Here is a 17723-nt window from a genome sequence, read left to right as displayed (position 1 = left end):
CTGACAGGGAGAATGGGGTAGGCTCTAAGTGGGAAGCTAAGGAGAACTAGTTACAGAGATATAGAACATATGTTAGAATGGCTCCAGAAAGCCAGAATTCTAAAAAAAGAAAAAGTAATCATCCAAATTAGGATGGAGCACAGAAATTAGGTGATCAAGTCTAGATGAGGAAGTAGTGCAAAAAACTAACGACAGTACTTCATATGACGTGCTAGATGACTGTACTGTCAAAACAGCAAACAGATTTAATACACAGGAACAGAAAGCATCAGGGTAAAAGAAATTACTAGAAGGGGAACACTGTGGGAGGACCCAAGGCACAAGGGATTAGATGTACAACTGAGTGACCTAAAAGTCATGCAGCATGTCATATTTCTGCTGGCATTTTCATATGCTAATTACAACAACGGAGATGCTATGATTTATATATGACAGCATGAGAGATGCACATATCACATGGGCTTAAAGAATGCAAAGGGCAGTGATAGCCATTTGTTATCCTGCTGACTTTTATTACGGTAAAAGCTTTCAATATAAAATTCTGCATTCTGTTTAGTTTGTCCAGAATCAAGACATTTTGTTTTGTAGAACAGTGTAGTCTATACTGATTTTATAAACACACACTGAGTTTTACTCTAAAGTATTATTACATGAAACAGAAAATGTTAGGAAAATGATCATTAGTAATGAACAGTCCATCACAGTGTTACAAAAATTTTCTAATAACTCAACATATATTTAAAACCATGCTATTGGGTATCCTGAGCTTGAAGAAAATTCTGTCACTTTTTTTTTTCTTCTAATTCTGGAAGCACGCATCTATCCATCTCCTGCACCCATTTTCATCCACATGTGTGTCATAAGGGAGCTGTAGCCTATTAGAGCAAGCATCAAATGGAAAGCTGTAATCAGCTTACAATTATATCCTGGGTTGTAGCCGAAAAGCGTCCCAGGACCAGCTCATGTACATGTTCTACAAATGTAAAATTAGTAAAATAAACAAACCCTAGATGGGACGTCAATCCAACCTAGAACAGATACATTCATGAATCCACACTGACGTGCTCACCTTAGGGCAACTTAGCTTTGCTAATCAACCTGCAAGCACATATTGGGAATGTGAAAGGAAACCAGACAACTGAGCATAAAGACCACAATAACAGAGGGAGAACATGCAGACTTCAAAAAGAAGGCACCCCAGACAACAACCAATCTGGTATGCTAAGCAATGTGTAGCAGCAATACTAACACAGCTGCAACACTCTGCCACATATTTTAAACGTCAAGGTACACTGGGTGTAACCATTTTGTAAGTTAAGGTGCATATCAGTCTATAATGTATACACGGACATTCACAAGACCCAATCTCAAAAATTCAGAAAAAAAGGGTTAGGACGTCCAGCGCCACCAAGCAACCTTCATTCTATCCCAGACAGCAGATAATGAATCAAATGCTGGCCGGACATCCAGAATGGTGAATTTATAAGTCTGCTGATCCACTTCTCCTCCATCATAATAATCAATAACATATCGTACTTCCTTTCCACAGCGATTTACTATCCAATCATGTCGATCAAAAGGCAATTCATATCTAGAACAGAATAAAAATAAGTTTTTGAAATATTTAAAATCTTTGTCAATAAAAACAAAAATCTTCACTCTGTACTACAGAAGGACTATCTGCTTATGCCTGATAATAACCATAAAATTTTGCAAATGCTAAACAACGAAAAGCATTTTTATTCTAATTACTAACTTTAAACATACTGTATATTTTACACAGTACTGGTGTAGTAGGTTCTGGCTTCATACCAACATGCCCTCTGGAATAATTATCATAACATTTTTTTTAATTAATTATATGTGACACTCCCCTGATCTCAAATTAATCTGTTCTCAAAAAACATAACATTTTCCAGCATACAAGGGGCATCTAATTCACAATGTAAATACTATGGCTAACTTTGTCAAAGCACAGACTCTGTCTATCCTACCTTGGAGAGAAGCAGCTCTCCTTAAAAATACACTATGACACTGCTGACTAATTGACATGTTGAAATGGAAACCTGGAATCACCAGACAGCAGCCAAATAAGATGCGAGTGCTTTCATTTTTTTCCCCTTGGATTGCATCTATTTATACTCTTTCAAGCATGACTTTTATCCGAATTTCTACATAAAACATATGCAACATTTTAACTGGTTTAAAAGAAACCAATGCAAACGGCATGTACTTCATCGTTTACTAAAGAAAAGTCAAAATTCCGTGCTGCAAAGAGAATACTCATCAGAATGGCAGATAAATACAGGACCACTGATTCTGATATGATATTACAAAAATAGGATATTAGCCCCTGGATCTCAGTCCCCAGCCTTATTATTTCCATCTGTTGGAAAACAGGATAAGCAATCTCAGGTAGTGACCACTGGGGGCCTAGCAGAAATGAAAGTGTAACATGTGGCTTTTACTATTGTATTCCAGAGCCCCAGGAAGATGCAGAGAGCTTGACCAGCAAATATATTCTTAACTAAGACCATGACACAGGGTCCTAACAGTTTCAGTCTCCGCAACATAACTTAATATAATGAAAGCATATCAAGGAAAGCCATGCAATAACAAAACAAACCTAGGCAAAGTGCCTACACAATAGTAGCAATAAGCATAAAATGTCATTAACTTATATCTGTATTATTTATTTGTCTTAGTTTACTGAGAAAGTTCAACTGGGAAAAAAATTTCATGGAGGCCCAGAAAGAAAAGCTGCACAAAGTTAAAAGTAACATACAATTTTACAAAGGTTTAAAGACATTGGAACAAACACAGCCATTTTTTCTAACAAATGTACATAAAGTAGCATTGACTTTTACACTCTGGTAGTGCAAGGCGTAGCTTTTTACAGCATTTGTGGCAGAACCGTCCATTAAACAGTTGTATATATAACAGCATCTTCTTTACTGCATGCAGCATTTTTTATAAAAAATGTTAGCAAAGACAAACGATTCAAAGGGCAGCTAAGATAATATTATAGAAAGGCAGTAAAATTTGCACTCTCAAGTTGAAAGAGAAGTGAGGGGAGAGAGAGAAATGAAACTAAGTTCAGTGAGGAAAACAACAGAGGAAGAGGAAAGTGATAATTTCAGAGAGTATTTGGAAATAATCGAGTACCGATGACAAAAAAAAAAAAAAAAAAAAAAGTATATGAGAAAAGATTTGTTGTGCTAGGTAGAATTAATGGCAAGGAAAGTAGAGAGATATGTGACTAGGGAAAGAAAGTGAGCAAAGGTGACAGAGTTAAAAGGGATTTAAATAATGAGGTGAGTGCATCAATTATGCTGCACATACGGGTAGCTGTATCAGGAGCAGAAAAGAAGGTAGAGTTCCCATTATTACATATGAAAGGGTAGTCCTAACCAGGAATGGTATATGAGCATAGCCAGTTTTCATTTTGATATTGTTTATGCTGGGCTTTGAAATGTGATAATTTGTCTGTCAATTTTTTGGTATATAAACAGAACATAATTTGTTTGTAAAATACAACACTTTGGGAATAAAAAGGTACAAAATTAACCAAACCAAACCTGTAACACAGCAAGGTTAGCTATAAAAAGAAAATACCACATACAAAAGGTAAGCACAACCAGGGAGAGAGATGGAGGGCACGTTTTGCAGCAATAATCCTGTACCCAAATTATATAGAAGTTATGTTCTTACCATAACGTTCCATGTTAGTTGTCTTCTTCTCGCCTTCTTCTTGCTGGATGGGTTCGGAGCAGACCTCGGCTCCGACTCGGCCACTCTAAAAGCTCGAGAGTTGGTTCCACCGGCTCGGGGCTCCCCCTATATCCCACAATGCTAGGCGTGAGTTACCTCAGATCTCGTTTGTAAGCTAGGCACTGCCTATAATAGTAGTAAAATAACTAGTAACAAAGTCCACCTCTATAAACAAGGGAGAAGGGTGACCTACATCCTGATCCAGGAAATATGCACAGCAGAGCATATACCTAAAGTAAAGAGGTGGTAGAAAGAGAGGTCACAATCAAAACTCCTCTAGGTCTGTCCAGGCCAGGGGGAAGGAGGGTGGGGCGCAAGAAGAAGGCGAGAAGAAGACAACTAACATGGAACGTTATGGTAAGAACATAACTTCTATATGTTAAGTTGTCTATCTCGCCTTCATTCTTGCTGGATGGGACCGCGTCCCTAGCACCTTGTCCCGGGTGGCCTAACGGAACAGACTCTTGAGAACAGTGGAACCAAAGTTAGCTCTATGTCTAGAGGCTAAATCCAACTTATAATGAGAAATGAAAGTGTGAGGAGTAGCCCAAGTAGCCACTGCACAAATGGTGTCAATAGGCAGTCTATCTTGGAAGGCTATAGAAGTAGCCAAGGCTCTGGTAGAATAGGCTTTAGGTTTGCTAGGCAGCTTTTGGTGTCTAATTTCATACACAAGGGAAATCAGGGATGTTAGCCATCTGGATAATGATACCTTTGAAACTGAAAGTCCCTTTCTGCCTTCTGCATAAGAGACGAACAGCTGGTCAGATTTTCTGAATTGTTTTGTTCTATCCAAATAGTACCTTAACTGACGATGAACATCTAGGCAATGTAATCTTTGTTCAGATCTGTTAGAATATTCTGGAAAAAACACCGGGAGGTCAATGCTTTGATTTAGGTTAGCCGTGGAGGCTATTTTAGGTAAAAAGGACGGGTTGGTTCGTAAAGATACCCTGTCCTTAGGGAACAACAGATAAGGAGGTCGACAGCTGAGTGCATGAAGTTCTGAAACTCTTCTAGCTGAAGTAATAGCTACTAGAAAGAGAGTCTTCCATGATAGTAATTTTAAAGAACAGGAGGATGCAGGTTCGAAAGGGGAGAGAATTAAAGAACTGAGAACTAAATTTAGGTCCCAAGGAGGAGGAGGATTTCTTACCGGAGGTCTGAGTAGAAAAACTCCCTTCAAAAAAGCTTTGCAAAGCTTGTGGGACATTATGGCAGAATCTGAAATGCCCACATGAAAATTAGAAATAGCTGCCAATTGAACTTTAAGAGTAGAAGGAGATGAACCTGCATGGAAGAGTTCAGCTAGAAAATCAAGGACCATTTGGATGGAAGCAGTGAAAGGATCTATTTCCCTTCCTTGAGCCCAATAGGCGAAACGTTTTCACTTACTCAAATAAATCTTTCGAGTGGAAGATTTATGGGAAGCTATCAAAATATCTCGAACAGAGTGAGATATTTGAGGAAGCCTGGCTAAAGTTGGAATTGGAGGAACCAAGCAGTGAGGTTCAGAGAGGGAAGGGAGCAATGAAACTGACCCGACTGATGGATCAAAAGATCTGGAACTAGGTCCAGATGCCAAGGTCGCTCCAACAGAAACTGATGTAGAAAGGGGAACCAAACCTGTCGAGGCCAGTAAGGAGCAATGAGGATCAAGGAGGCCTTCTGAGCGATAGCTATCTGTATCACTTGAGAGATTAGTGGGAAGGGAGGAAATGCATACAGAAGTCCCCGGGGCCAAACTTGGACTAGAGCGTCTCTGCTGGGTTGGCCTGGTAGCGGGAATAGGGTGAAATAATCTCTGCACTTGCTGTTTTGGGGAGTAGCAAAAAGATCGCAGCAAGGCTGACCCCACTTGAGAAAAATTTCTCTCACTACAGAGTCTTTCAGAGACCACTCGTGAGGCATGAGGATAGCTCTGCTCAACTTGTCCGCAATTTGATTGGACTTCCCAGGAATGTGCGTTGCTATCAGAAACCGCTGAGAAGAAATCGCCCATTGCCACAGTCTGAGTGCTTCTCGACACAGGGGGTAGGACCTGGTTCCGCCTTGTTTGTTGATATACCACACTACAGACATATTGTCCGTCTGGATTGCTATCGTTCCCAAGGGAAGAGAGTCTTGAAGGGCTTGCAACGCTAAAAGCACTGCTCTCATCTCTAGAACATTTATGTGCAAGTGGCATTCGTCTGGTTGCCAAGTGCCCTGGACAGTTCTGCCCTGATAATGCCCCCCCCACCCGATCAGGGAGGCGTCCGTTGTCAGAGTAGCAACCGGAGGGGAAGGAACAAAGGGTCTTCCCAATAAGAGCTGAGGGGAAGACATCCACCACAGAAGATGATTTCTGCATGTTTGTGTGATTATAATGGTGTGAGACACGACCATTGCGTGAAGAGCATCCATTGAAGGATTCTCATGTGGAATCTGGCTAATGGAAGCAGAGGTATGGCAGCCGCCATAATCCCCAACACTTTCAGAACTAACCTGGCTTTGATTCTGTTGCTGCTGAAGAGGAGCGAGACCATTTTGTGTATGTCTGTTATTCTCTGATCTGTTAGCCTCGCAGACATGTTGATTGTGTCTAGATTTGCGCCTATGAAAGTAATAGTACGACAAGGTGACAAAACAGACTTTTCAAAATTTATTGAAATGCCTAAATTTCGACAAGTGCGAAAGGTGTAGTCCCTGGCCATTAGAAGAAGATGCTTGGTGGGGGCTGTAAGGAGCCAGTCGTCCAAATATGGAAACACCTGGAATCCTTGTCGTCTCAGGTGAGAAGCTACCACTGCCATGCATTTGGTAAACACCCGGGGGGCAGTGGTGAGACCAAAGGGCAGGGCCCTGAATTGAAAATGACTGGTTCCCAGCCTGAAGCGGAGGAATCTTCTGGAGCGTCTTTTCAATTTATGTGATAGCACGCATCCTGAAGATCTATAGAGCACATCCAGCTTCCCTTTCCCAAAAGGGAAGGATGGACTGCAGCGTGACCATCCGAAATCTTGTTTTCTTGACTGACTTGTTCAAGATACTGAGATCCAAAATTGGTCTCCAGTCCCCGTTTTCTTTGGAACTAAAAAGAACCTGGAGTAGATTCCGGATCCTTGCTGGTCTGCTGGAACTGGCTGAATTGCTCTTTTTGCAAGCAGCTTTGAAATTTCCAAAGCTGCAAGATCCCTTTGAGCGGGTGGAACATCTGGAAGGGATTTTTTTGATTGGTTTGGAATGCGAAAGAAGAGAATGGAATAACCCTCGGAAAAGATGGACTGTACCCATTTGTCTTGAGTCAGGGATAGCCAGGCTTTTGGGTACAGTGACAATCTCCCCCCGACTGCCTCCGAAGGTAGGCAGTCGGGCAACACCTCAGGGATGCTGAAAGGGCTTATCAGAGAAGACTTCACGATTGCCCTGGTTCTGCGGACCCCCCCCTGCCTCTAGGGCGATGTCTACCATTGTTGTTCCCCCCTCTGCCACTGGCGGGGAACCAACTCTGTGCGTCAGGCGAAGTCCCTTGAGATTGTTTACGGAACCACATTTTTCCACTTTTCTGGCCTTTGGGGTAAGGCCTAGAAGGAGTAGAAAAACGGACTCCGATGGCAGAAAGAGTCTTGCCATCTGTCTCGCACCTAGTCAAGGTTTCTTTCACTTGAGGACCAAAAAGAGATGATCCATCAAATGGGGAATTAGTGAAAGACGTTTTAAAGGGGTCCGCAAAGTTGCATAACCGCATCCAGGTGTGCCTGCGTAAGGCCACACCTGTCCCTGCGGCCCTGCTCGCTCCGTCAGCCGCATAAGAAAGGAGGCGCATGGAGGAGTTAGCTATGGAGTTCAGGGTAGCCATCTGAGTGTTCATCTTGTCCTGAAAACCCGCAGCTGTAGGATCCTTCAACATATCACTCGCTTCCTTGATCAAGTCCCTTTGAAGACGAGTAAAATGGCATAGGTAGTTCAGCTTAACGCATTGCAAAGGTCGCTGATGAGAACATCCGCTTCCCGTACCTGTCCATAGACCTGGATTCCTTGTTAGGTGGATGGACAGGCACCGAAGGATCAGCTAGTTCCTTCTTGATGGCAGCAGCTACCACCATAGCATCCACAGAAACACCTTTTGTGAGAAATTGCTTGTCAGTTGGTGCTGTTATAAATTTGGAGGGTCTCCTGGGAGTAGGGTCCACTGAATCAGGAGCCGTCCAGGCCTTCTTTGCAACCACCTGCATGAGGGGATCAAAGGGGGGGGACACCCAGGAGGTGGAAGGACGAGAGCCAACGCCTCAAGATACACAGATTCATCCTCCGAAGGGTTAAGGGCTGGCCAATTTCCCCTCTGTTTCAGGATCTCTAGAATGTCTGCGAAAGAGACATCTTCAGAAGGGGAACGTGGAACCCTCGAATCCTCTAAATCTGTGTCAGAGGTGACAGACTCAGGTGAGTCTAAGTGCTTCCTCTTACACTTTCTCTTCCTAGGGGCTCCCCTGCCAATTCAGGAGAGGCCTCGAAGAGGATGAGATCCCCACAGGGGATTCTTGAGGAGCTTGCTCTCTGCGGTCTGGGATGAGGGAGTGAGTCGACATAACCAAAGGCACCGAAGTGGGAGGGGCGGACGGAGCCGACTGTGGAGTCGAACAAGGTTCCAACACACTCCGCATGACCTCGAATGCACCCCTGTCAGGCAGAGCAAGAGGTCCCCGCCCGAGAAGCTGAGAACCTCCCTCGGCACCGACAGAGATGGCTCGAGGCCGATGTCGGAGCCGAACTCACCAGCGCCAAGCACCGAGAGGAGAGGGGTCGGACAAGGGTCCGATGCCACTCACCCCTCGAGCCGACGAGGGAAGTCCGCCGAGATTCTTCAAAGGAAGAAATTGGAGCCAACGACGGAGCCGAAGACAAATGTATCGGCTCCGACTCTACCACAGTCTCGGTTCCGAGACGCCTGCCCGAGCTCAAAGGAGTCGGAGGAGGAATATTAATTGGAACAAGCTGAGGCATCGACTGATGAGTCGGACTCTGGAGCATTTGGGCCAGTGCCTCGGACTTCAAAAGTCTACTCACTACCCTCTGGAGGTTGTGATCTGATAGCCTCGATTACCTGGAGGAGTGAGATCTATGGCTCCATTCAGACAGCAGGGGAGACGCTGGAGCCGAATGAACAGAGCCAAGGGACGGTGACCTCGATCTCTTTCTAGATGTTGGCTCCGATGGTATGATCGGAGCCAACCCATGACTCTCTAATGCCTCGGCTCCGGCCGGAGCCGAGGAAACCACTGAAACAGCAGTCACAGACTCATCGGCTCCAGCCGGAGCCGATGAAGCAGTAGGCTTCAAAGCCTTAGGCCTCGACTCTGAAGCTGGAGCCGAGGTCCTAGAAGCCTTGGAAGGTTTCCCAGAAGACACAGGAAGGGAACCTTCAGGCTTAATTAAACCCCTCAAAATGAGTTTATTTTTTCTCTCCTGCAGGACTCTAGGGCTGAAGCCATGGCATACAGCACAAGAGTCCTGCAGGTGTAAAGGTCCCAGGCAATACACACAAGAAGTGTGACCGTCTGTCAGAGACATTTTCTGACAGCACGAGTCACACTTCTTGAAGCCTGAGACCTTTGTATCCTTGGACATACTCAAGGAACCTGAAGTGTAATCACACACAAAAACACACACACACAGATTACACTGATAGGATTAAAAGGGAATTATTTAAAACTAAAGGTAAGTTAATAAAATTCCCTAAGTAACACATACACACTTCTAAGGAAAGGGAAGGAAGGGCCCGAAGGCCTTAGGGAAGAACTAAGTGTTCTTTATAAAAGGAGGGGGCTGGAAAGATAGAAAGGGATAAACAAGTCCACTACACTAAGTGGTAAAGAATTTTACACTAACTAGCCTAAGTTTAAAGAATTTTAAACTAGTCTAAACTTTCACTAACCTGGAGCCGGTAGAAAACACACCTCGATCGCTGTAGCGGCAAACGAGATCTGAGGTAACTCACGCCTAGCATTGTGGGATATAGGGGGAGCCTCGAGCCGGTGGAACCAACTCTCGAGCTTTTAGAGTGGCCGAGTCGAAGCCGAGGTCGGCTCCGAACCCATCCAGCAAGAATGAAGGCGAGATAGACAACTTAACATCTCCGGTTATGATGAATACACTCACACAACTGTATTATGTTAATCATAAAGATCAGTGCTGCAGGAGTTACAAATTGGACAGGAAAGCACTAAACAATGTTACCCTGGCTCATCAGGTGAATGTAATCTATAACGTAACGTGTATGATATAAGCTGGATATCTTGCTCAACCCCTAATCCAGATATCCATTTTGTAAAGCTTCAGTGCAAATGAAAGCCCAAGTAGCAGACTTTTGTAAAGCTTCAGTGCAAATGAAAGCCCAAGTAGCAGACTTGCATCTACATTGAGCAGTTATACTTTTGAAGAAAAAAGGCTGTAGTAGTACTTTTGTTCAGTACTTGTCTAGTAAACTCCGTGGATGGAACAGGCTATTCATAGCATCACTACAGGAGTCAGATGCAACTCAATAGCAGTGAATGGGTGGAAAAGCTACTTATCTGGTAGAATGAACATCTTTCACTAAAGAAAACTTGCTATACTTGATACAGCATGACACAATACAGCTAGCAAGCTTATTTTAAGTGCAGGCTTTGCCATTCGGTGATCATGTTTCCCTTCATATAAAATACACACAGCTAAAGATCTAGTCAGACTGTCTCAGAGATGTTAGTAATAATGAACTGCCAATACTGATTACAATCAGATGATATAAATGACAAAAACAACTGATCATGGATAAAAACTTTATTTCACTCTCTAGCACTTCAGCAAATCTATAAAATGAAGGGTCTCAGGGTTGCTGTTTTTTCTCAGGAATTTATGAGATCTGTTAACCACAAGACAAAAGACTTTTTTCTCTACTGTTTTGTTTGACAATGAAGACTAGTAACTGGATATACTAGTTAAAAGGCCTCAGAAAACACCTCCTGCATAAAAGAAGGTCTGGTTCTCAAGTCCTTCTCTTCCATGTTGCAGTATTCATTGGTGTGGGATTTTCCACCTCAGGCGATCTGACATCGGCTCCAATACAAAAGCTTTTGCCTGGCTGCTGTAGGTGCATGGGATGTCACACATAGAGTCATAAACCAGGGACCTTAAATGTGATGCCTGCACGCACAGATCTTACAACTTGAAGTCCAGAGGAGTGGCCTGTCAGGAGAACAAGATGCCAACAAAAAGAACAAATGCCACTGTAAGGCTGAACAAATAAGCCTTTGGGAGTGGAAGCAGTGGCCAGAGGCCAGACCCTGCAGTAAGAGGAGAACGGGGGGGGGGGGGTATGAAGGGTGGGAGGGAATACTGCAACATGGAAGAGAATGACATCTATGGTTATGGTAAGTAATTTACACAACTATTCTGTCCTTCTATTCCAATGTTGCAGTACTCATTGGTGTGGGAGAGTACCACAGCTTAGTAAGAGCAATGGGGAGGAGGCAGAGGTAGAGGATTCCAGGAATCCTTGCAGGATTGCTCTAGCAAAGCCTGCCCTGGCAACTTGGTCTAATTTGTAGTGTTTGATGAAGGTGTGAACTGTACACCTGGTAGCTGCTTCCAGGATGGAAGCTATGTCCAGGCCTTTGAGAAAGGCCTTGGAGGTAGCCATGCCCCTGGCTGAGTGGGCTCTTGCACCATGAGGTAAGACTTTGCCATGGTGTGAATAACAAAAAAGAATAGATTTCCCAATCCATCAGGAAAGGGTTTGTTTGGAAACTGCCTTGCTCAGAGCCCTGGGTGAAAAGAGATTAAGTCCTTCAGAAAGTCTGACCAACTATTTGTCTTGTCTAAGTAGAATCCTAACTTCTGTGTATGTCCAGGGAATGAAGGATCCTCTTTGCATCGTTAGTTGGAGTTGGGAAGAAAGTAGTAAGCGGATGGACTGGTCTAAGGATAGCTCATTTACCACTTTGGGCATAAAGGAGGGATTTGTGCGCAAGGTATATGTCATTATGGAAGGTGGTGTAAGGAGGGCAGGCCATGAGGGCCTGTAGTTCTGACACTCTTCCAGTGGAAGAAATGGTCACTAAAAGAATGGTTTTCCAAGTGCACATTTGTAAGGTGACAGAACTAGCAGTCTCAAAAGGAGGTAAGGTGAGTTTTTCTAACACAAAGTTGAGGTCCCAGGGAGGAGGAATGTGTTTCCTTGGTGGTCTAATGTCTAGGACGCCTCTCAGGAAAAGTTTAACATCCAGCCTGGAAAGCAGGGCTGGCTGTAAGGGTAAGCAGGCTGAAAGGTGGACTTCCACAGAGGAGTAAGCTAGTCCAGCCTTAATGAGATCACAAACATAGCAACTGACTAGGGAGGGGTCAGCCTGCATTGGGTCACTGTCTTTAAGAAAACACCATTTAGAGAATCTTTCCCATTTAGATAGGTATATATTTCTAGTAGTTGGTTTACTGGCCTCCCTCAGGATTGAAAGCACGTCCTCAGAGTAGAGCTGTCTGTAAGGGATTAGAAGTTGATCACCCAAAGTGTTAGGTTTAGCATTTGCAGCTTAGGGTGAATAAGAGATCCATTTTGCTGAGAGAGTAGGTCCACCTTGTGGGATAACTTGTGACTGCCCTTGGCTAAAGAGTGAAGAAGGGGGAACCAGTGTTGCCTTGGCCAGTAGGGAGTCAGCAGCAATATTTTTGGTTTGTCCTTCTTGATTTTCAGAAGGACCTTTTGTATTAGTGGGAAAGGGGTAACAACATAACGGAACATCCCCTTCCAAGGAAAGCTGAAGGCATTCACTCTCCAGGCTGATGGAATGTGATCCCTACTGCAGAATCTGCTTAGTTGTCTGTTCTGGGGGGAGGCAAACAGATCCACTTGAGGTGTGCCCCACCTGTGAACTATGTCTAGAAAGGTTTTCCTGTTTAGCATCCATTCGTGAAGGTGAGAGGATGTTCTGCTGAACAAATCTGCTTGTTTGTTTTCCTGAGAGTGGATGTAAGAGGCCTGCAGGAAAAGATGGTGTTGGGTGGCTAGCTCCCAAATCTGTAGGGTTATCTGGCATAAAAAGAGATAGGCCTTTGTCCCTCCTTGTTTGTTCAGTTATCACATGACTGTGATGTTGTCTGCAAGAATGTGAAGGCCTGGTTGAGATGGGGAGAAAGGCCAGAAGGGCCAGCAAGACTGCAATCATCTTCCTGACGCTGATGTGTTGTTTTTGAAGGGCAGGGATCCAAGGTTCTTGAACCCTGAAATCCTTCAGAGTTGCCCCCCACCCTAGGTCTGATGCACCTGTGTGCATGGATTGCATAGGGGGATGAAGTTGTAGCAGAATGCCTTAGTTGAGGAGGATTTGCTGGATCCACCACCTCAATTCTGACTTTAGACAGGGCATAAGGGAGATTAGTTTGTCTAGGGAGTGTTGGTGCTGGGGCCAATCATTCTTTAAGTACCACTGGAATTTTCTCATGTGCATCCTGGCTAAAGGGAGCATGGAGTTCGTGGCTGCCATGAGTCCCCGTACTTGTAGGAATTGCCTTGCGGAAAGGTGAGATACCCAAAGAAGTTCCTGGAAGTGACTTGAGAGAGACTACCCTTTGTCGTGTGGGAGGAAGGATCTCATCAAGTCTGATCTGAATTGATCCTGCATCCCAGGAAAACTTTGTCCAGCTGGGGGTGCAGACAGGATTTTGGAAGGTTTAGGGTGAACCCAAAGTTGTGCAGGAAGATCATGGTGAATTTTAGGTGACTTTGGAGCATGGTTTCAGATTCCGCTAGAAGGAGAATGTCCAGATAAGGGTATATTTGGATACCCTTTGTTTGGCAAAATGCAATGGCAGGAGCCAGGCATTTTGTGAACACTCTTGGAGCAGTAGATAAGCCAAAGGGCAAGGCTGTAAATTGAAAATGTGAGGAAATGCCAGTAAATCTCAGGAATTTTCTGTGAGAGGGCATGATAGGAATGTGGAGATAAGCTTCCTTTAAGTCCAAATTAACCATAAAGGCTTTGGGTGGTATCCGGGGCAGGAGGGTTTGCAGAGAGAGCAACCTGATGGATGAAACATTTAGGAACCAATTTAGGTAGGATGTGTCTAGAATGGGTCTCCAAGGACCATCCTTTTGTGGGACTAGGAATAGACGAGAATAGAAACCTTTTCCTTCCTGGCCCACAGGGACTGGTTCTATAGTTCTTAGGGAGAAGAGCTCCTGCAGAATGAGAGGGAATAGGTGGAGCTGGTTTTGGTGGGAAGGGAATGTTTTTTGGCTTTGTTTTTTTCCCTTCAAGATAGACAGTATCCTCTCTGAATGATGAAAAGGACCCATTGGTCTGAGGTAATGTTTTTTCAAAAGGGGATGCAGTGGGGTAGGCAGGCAGACAAGGGAAGATGGGCAAGGCATTCACAAAGAAGAGGAGCTCCCTCTGTCGGGAAAGGTCTGTCTGGAGGGGGATGGTTGTTAGTCAGTCTGGAGTAAGGCTGTCTCCTGGATCCTCTTTTCGGTCTGGAGGAGTAGGGATGAGAAGTGGAAGGCATCATCCTGACAAAGGAAGTTTTTGCAGGATAATTCCTGTAGTACTTGGGGAAGGGGGGCACCAGCAAATGTTTGATGTCTTGCAGCTCTTTGCTTTTTTCTTGCACGTTTTTGAAGAGCTCAGCTTTATTTTTGCCAAAAAGTAGGTTGTGGTCCAGTGGAGCATCCATAATTATGGACTTGAAATCATCTGGAAGAGGTTGTAAGCATAGCCAGGAAAATCTGCGAAGGACAGATCCAGAAGCTGCAGACCTGGTTGAGGCTTCTGCTGAATTATAACTACACCTGGAGTGTCTGGCCACTTGGTTGGCTAGGGTCAGTTTTAACGCAATGTCAGACTCAGGACAGTCAGGTGTAGAGGCTAGCATTGTAGAGGCCTAGGACACTGGGTCCAGAGCGTATTTTACCATGTGTGTTTGGTAATTAATGGCACTGAAAGCCAGGGTAGAGGAAGTATACACTTTTATGCCCAGTCTATCCATGGTTTTACTGTCCTTATCTGTGTGTAGGAGAGGCAGAAGGTACTTGTCTAGATTGTCTGCCAAGAGCCACAGCAATGACAGCTGGATCTGCCAGTGGAGGTTTAACCAGGAATTTTTGGTCATCAGGCACCTTATAACATCCGTCTGGTCTTTTTGGGGCTGGGGGCTGTAAGTCTGAGTTCGTAAAGACAGAGTTGAATGCGTCCAGGAAGGCTGGGAGCACAGGAGGAATAGCTGAAGAAGAGGGAGACTCAAGTTGCAGAAGTTCAAAATATCTCTTCTGGGTGTCAGACATCTGGGTAGTGTCCCACTTGAAGTGCTCCTTCATTTTAGTTATAGCTTCCCCAAAAGTTTTATCTTCAGGTGGGGAGTCCCCTTCAATGGAGTCTTCATCTGGGGAACAGTAGTCAACTGGGGAAGCAATTTGAGACACATAAGAGACTGATTCCTTCGAGGAGGAATCATTTATATTGCTGTTCTTCTCCCTCTTGAGTAGTTGGATGTTGGGAAGAAGAGGCAGAGGCTGGGTGAGGGCTGAGCACAGGGATGGTGGAAGGAGCAGGACCTGTGGGCCTAAGGGCCATGAAGGCCTGCATAAGAGAGTTTGTAAAAGACTGCCAATCTGGCTGTGCTTCAGATGGAGGAGTGATATGTTTTGTCTTCTGTTTTTTCTTGGAAGGCGTAGGCTTCGAGGATGGCCTAGGAATCGAAGCCCGGCCTGCAGTAGAAGAGGACTTGGTCGGTTGGCCAACAAGAGGTTCCCCCTCGACATAGTCTTAATAGACTCAGCGGATGTGCTTTACGTGGCTGCAGAAATGGCTACCTAGACAGGAACTGCTGCAGCTGATGGAGAAATCTGGCGTTCCTCGGCCCCTATATATCAGAAGCCGGTGGGGTGTCCGACAGCAGAGTGGCAGTAGGAATAGACCTGGAAACCTTGGCCTCCTTCCTGCGTGGTTCGGGTTGGGCGAGGTGTTTCAGATGCTGATTCTCAAGATATAAATTTAATGCAGTCAAATGACTGCAAAGCGTCTTGGACACGAAGGACTGACAAATGGAAAGTACAGTTGTGTACACCTACCATAAATGTAGATGTTCGAGTGTCTTCACTGTTGCAGTCATGACTGTAGGGTTCTCCCCTGCCGGCAGGCAGTCCTCGGTCAGCCAGAATCCCAAAGTCTGGGTCCGGCGTCTGCTGTTCAACCATGCTCCCTGACGTCACAGCGCCAGGAATACAAAGCTGACAGCCGATGCCATCTTCCCCAGTTTTTCTTGCCCCAGATGTCAGGAGTCCCAAAATGAGAAAGGTCCCATATCCTTTGCAAATACACCTCAGAAGAATGGTAAAAAAAGGAACCACACAAAAGTAAAAATAAGAGGGGACAGGAGGGAGGGAAACCCAGACTGCAACAGTGAAGACACTCGAACATCTACATTTATGGTAGGTGTACACAACTGTACTATGTTCATCGTGTTTCACTGTTGCAGTCATGACTGTAGGGTAGAATCCCAAAGCTGAAAGAAAGGGAGGTGGTCATAAAGAAGAAGGGGTGGCTAAAAGGCCCTGCAAGACTGCAGAGGCAAAGTCTGCCCTAGACTTAGAGTAGAGAGGTAGATTATAGTGCTTAGAAAAAGTATGCACTGAACTCCAAGTTGCAGCTTCCAAAATGTCTTTGGTAGGAACTCCCCTGAGGAAGGCCGCAGAAGTGGCAGCAGCTCTGGTGGAATGAGTCCGTATACTCCCTGGGATTTGCTTTCCATGGTGTGAATAACAAAATCTGATTCCATGAGCAATCCATTTAGAAATGGTCTGTTTTGAAATGGCTTTACCTTGGGAACTTGAAGCATAAGAAACAAACAATTGTTCTGATTTTCTGATGTCCTTGGTTCTGTCCAGGTAAAAACGTAATTGTCTGTGTACATCCAAGGAATGTAAGATCCTTTCCCCTTTATTTTGAGTGGGGAAAAAGTTGGCAAGTGGATAGTTTGATTTAAAGCCACTTTGGAAACCACCTTAGGCATGAAGGTAGGATTAGTCCTCAAAGACACCCTGTCTTGATGGAAAATAATATAAGGTTCCACAGCCATAAGAGCTTGTAACTCTGAAACTCTCCTGGCAGAGGTTAGGGCCAACAGGATAGCTGTCTTCCAAGATAAAAACTTGATGTCAAGAAGAGGCAGCAGGCTCAAAAGGAGGCAAGTTTAGTTTTTTCCAAAACATAGTTGAGATCCCAAGCAGGAATGGGAGGAGATCTAGGAAGTCTTAAATTCTTAGCTCCTCTGAGAAACTGTCTCATGAGCTGGTGGGAAAAGATTGGAGGGTCTGTATTATAATGAGCAGAAATAGCAGAGGCATGTATCTTAATGGAAGAGAAAGAGAGGCCCTCTGTCAAGTAAAGTAAAATTAAAGGAATGTTCGGAAGAAGAGGATCAGAATCCTGAGCCTGCATCCAGGAACAAAATCTCTTCCATTTTCCTGCATAAGATTTTCTAGTGCTAGGACGTCTGGCTTCTAAAATGACATCCATAACCTGCTTGGGTAGGAAAGAAGAAATCAAAGGCCCTGGATTAACCAGGCCGCCAGGCTGAGAGTTCTGACATGAGAGTGTAGAACCTGACCCTGATGTTGGGACAGAAGGTTCGGAGACTGAGGTAAAACCCAAGGGGGGTCCAGACATAGGTTTTTTAGAGTTGGGTACCAAAACTGTCGAGGCCAATTTGGAGCCAGCAAGATTATCATCTTGGGCTTGTCCTGTTTGATCTTTAATAATACCCATGGAAGAAGAGGAAGAGGCGGAAAGGCATATCCCGAGAGGTTCCTCCAACTGAATGATAGGGCATCCACTTTCCAAGCTTCTTTGTGGAAAGTCCTGGTGCAAAAATTCTGTAGTTGATTGAGATGAGATGCAAAGAGGTCTATGTGAGGACATCCCCAGACTGCTGTTATCATC

At 44.6% G+C, this 17723-nt stretch overlaps 1 protein-coding gene across 2 annotated transcripts in view; it reads right to left on the bottom strand.

Moving 5' to 3' along the window:
- Nucleotides 1-487: 487 nt before the first annotated feature.
- Nucleotides 488-17723, bottom strand: part of LOC122813397 (holocytochrome c-type synthase) — a 273532-nt gene continuing 256296 nt past the window's right edge. For both annotated transcript variants that reach the window (XM_044085696.1, XM_044085697.1), the window contains exon 6: nt 488-1591. In XM_044085696.1, coding sequence (XP_043941631.1) covers nt 1390-1591 — 202 coding nt within the window. In that variant the 3' untranslated portion in view covers nt 488-1389. The remainder of the gene's footprint in view (nt 1592-17723) is intronic.

Source organism: Protopterus annectens, chromosome 10.part0 (genome assembly GCF_019279795.1).
Source record: "Protopterus annectens isolate FY-2018-M chromosome 10.part0, PAN1.0, whole genome shotgun sequence".
Lineage (NCBI taxonomy): Eukaryota > Metazoa > Chordata > Ceratodontiformes > Protopteridae > Protopterus > Protopterus annectens.
This window is presented reverse-complemented; position numbering and strand designations above follow the sequence as displayed.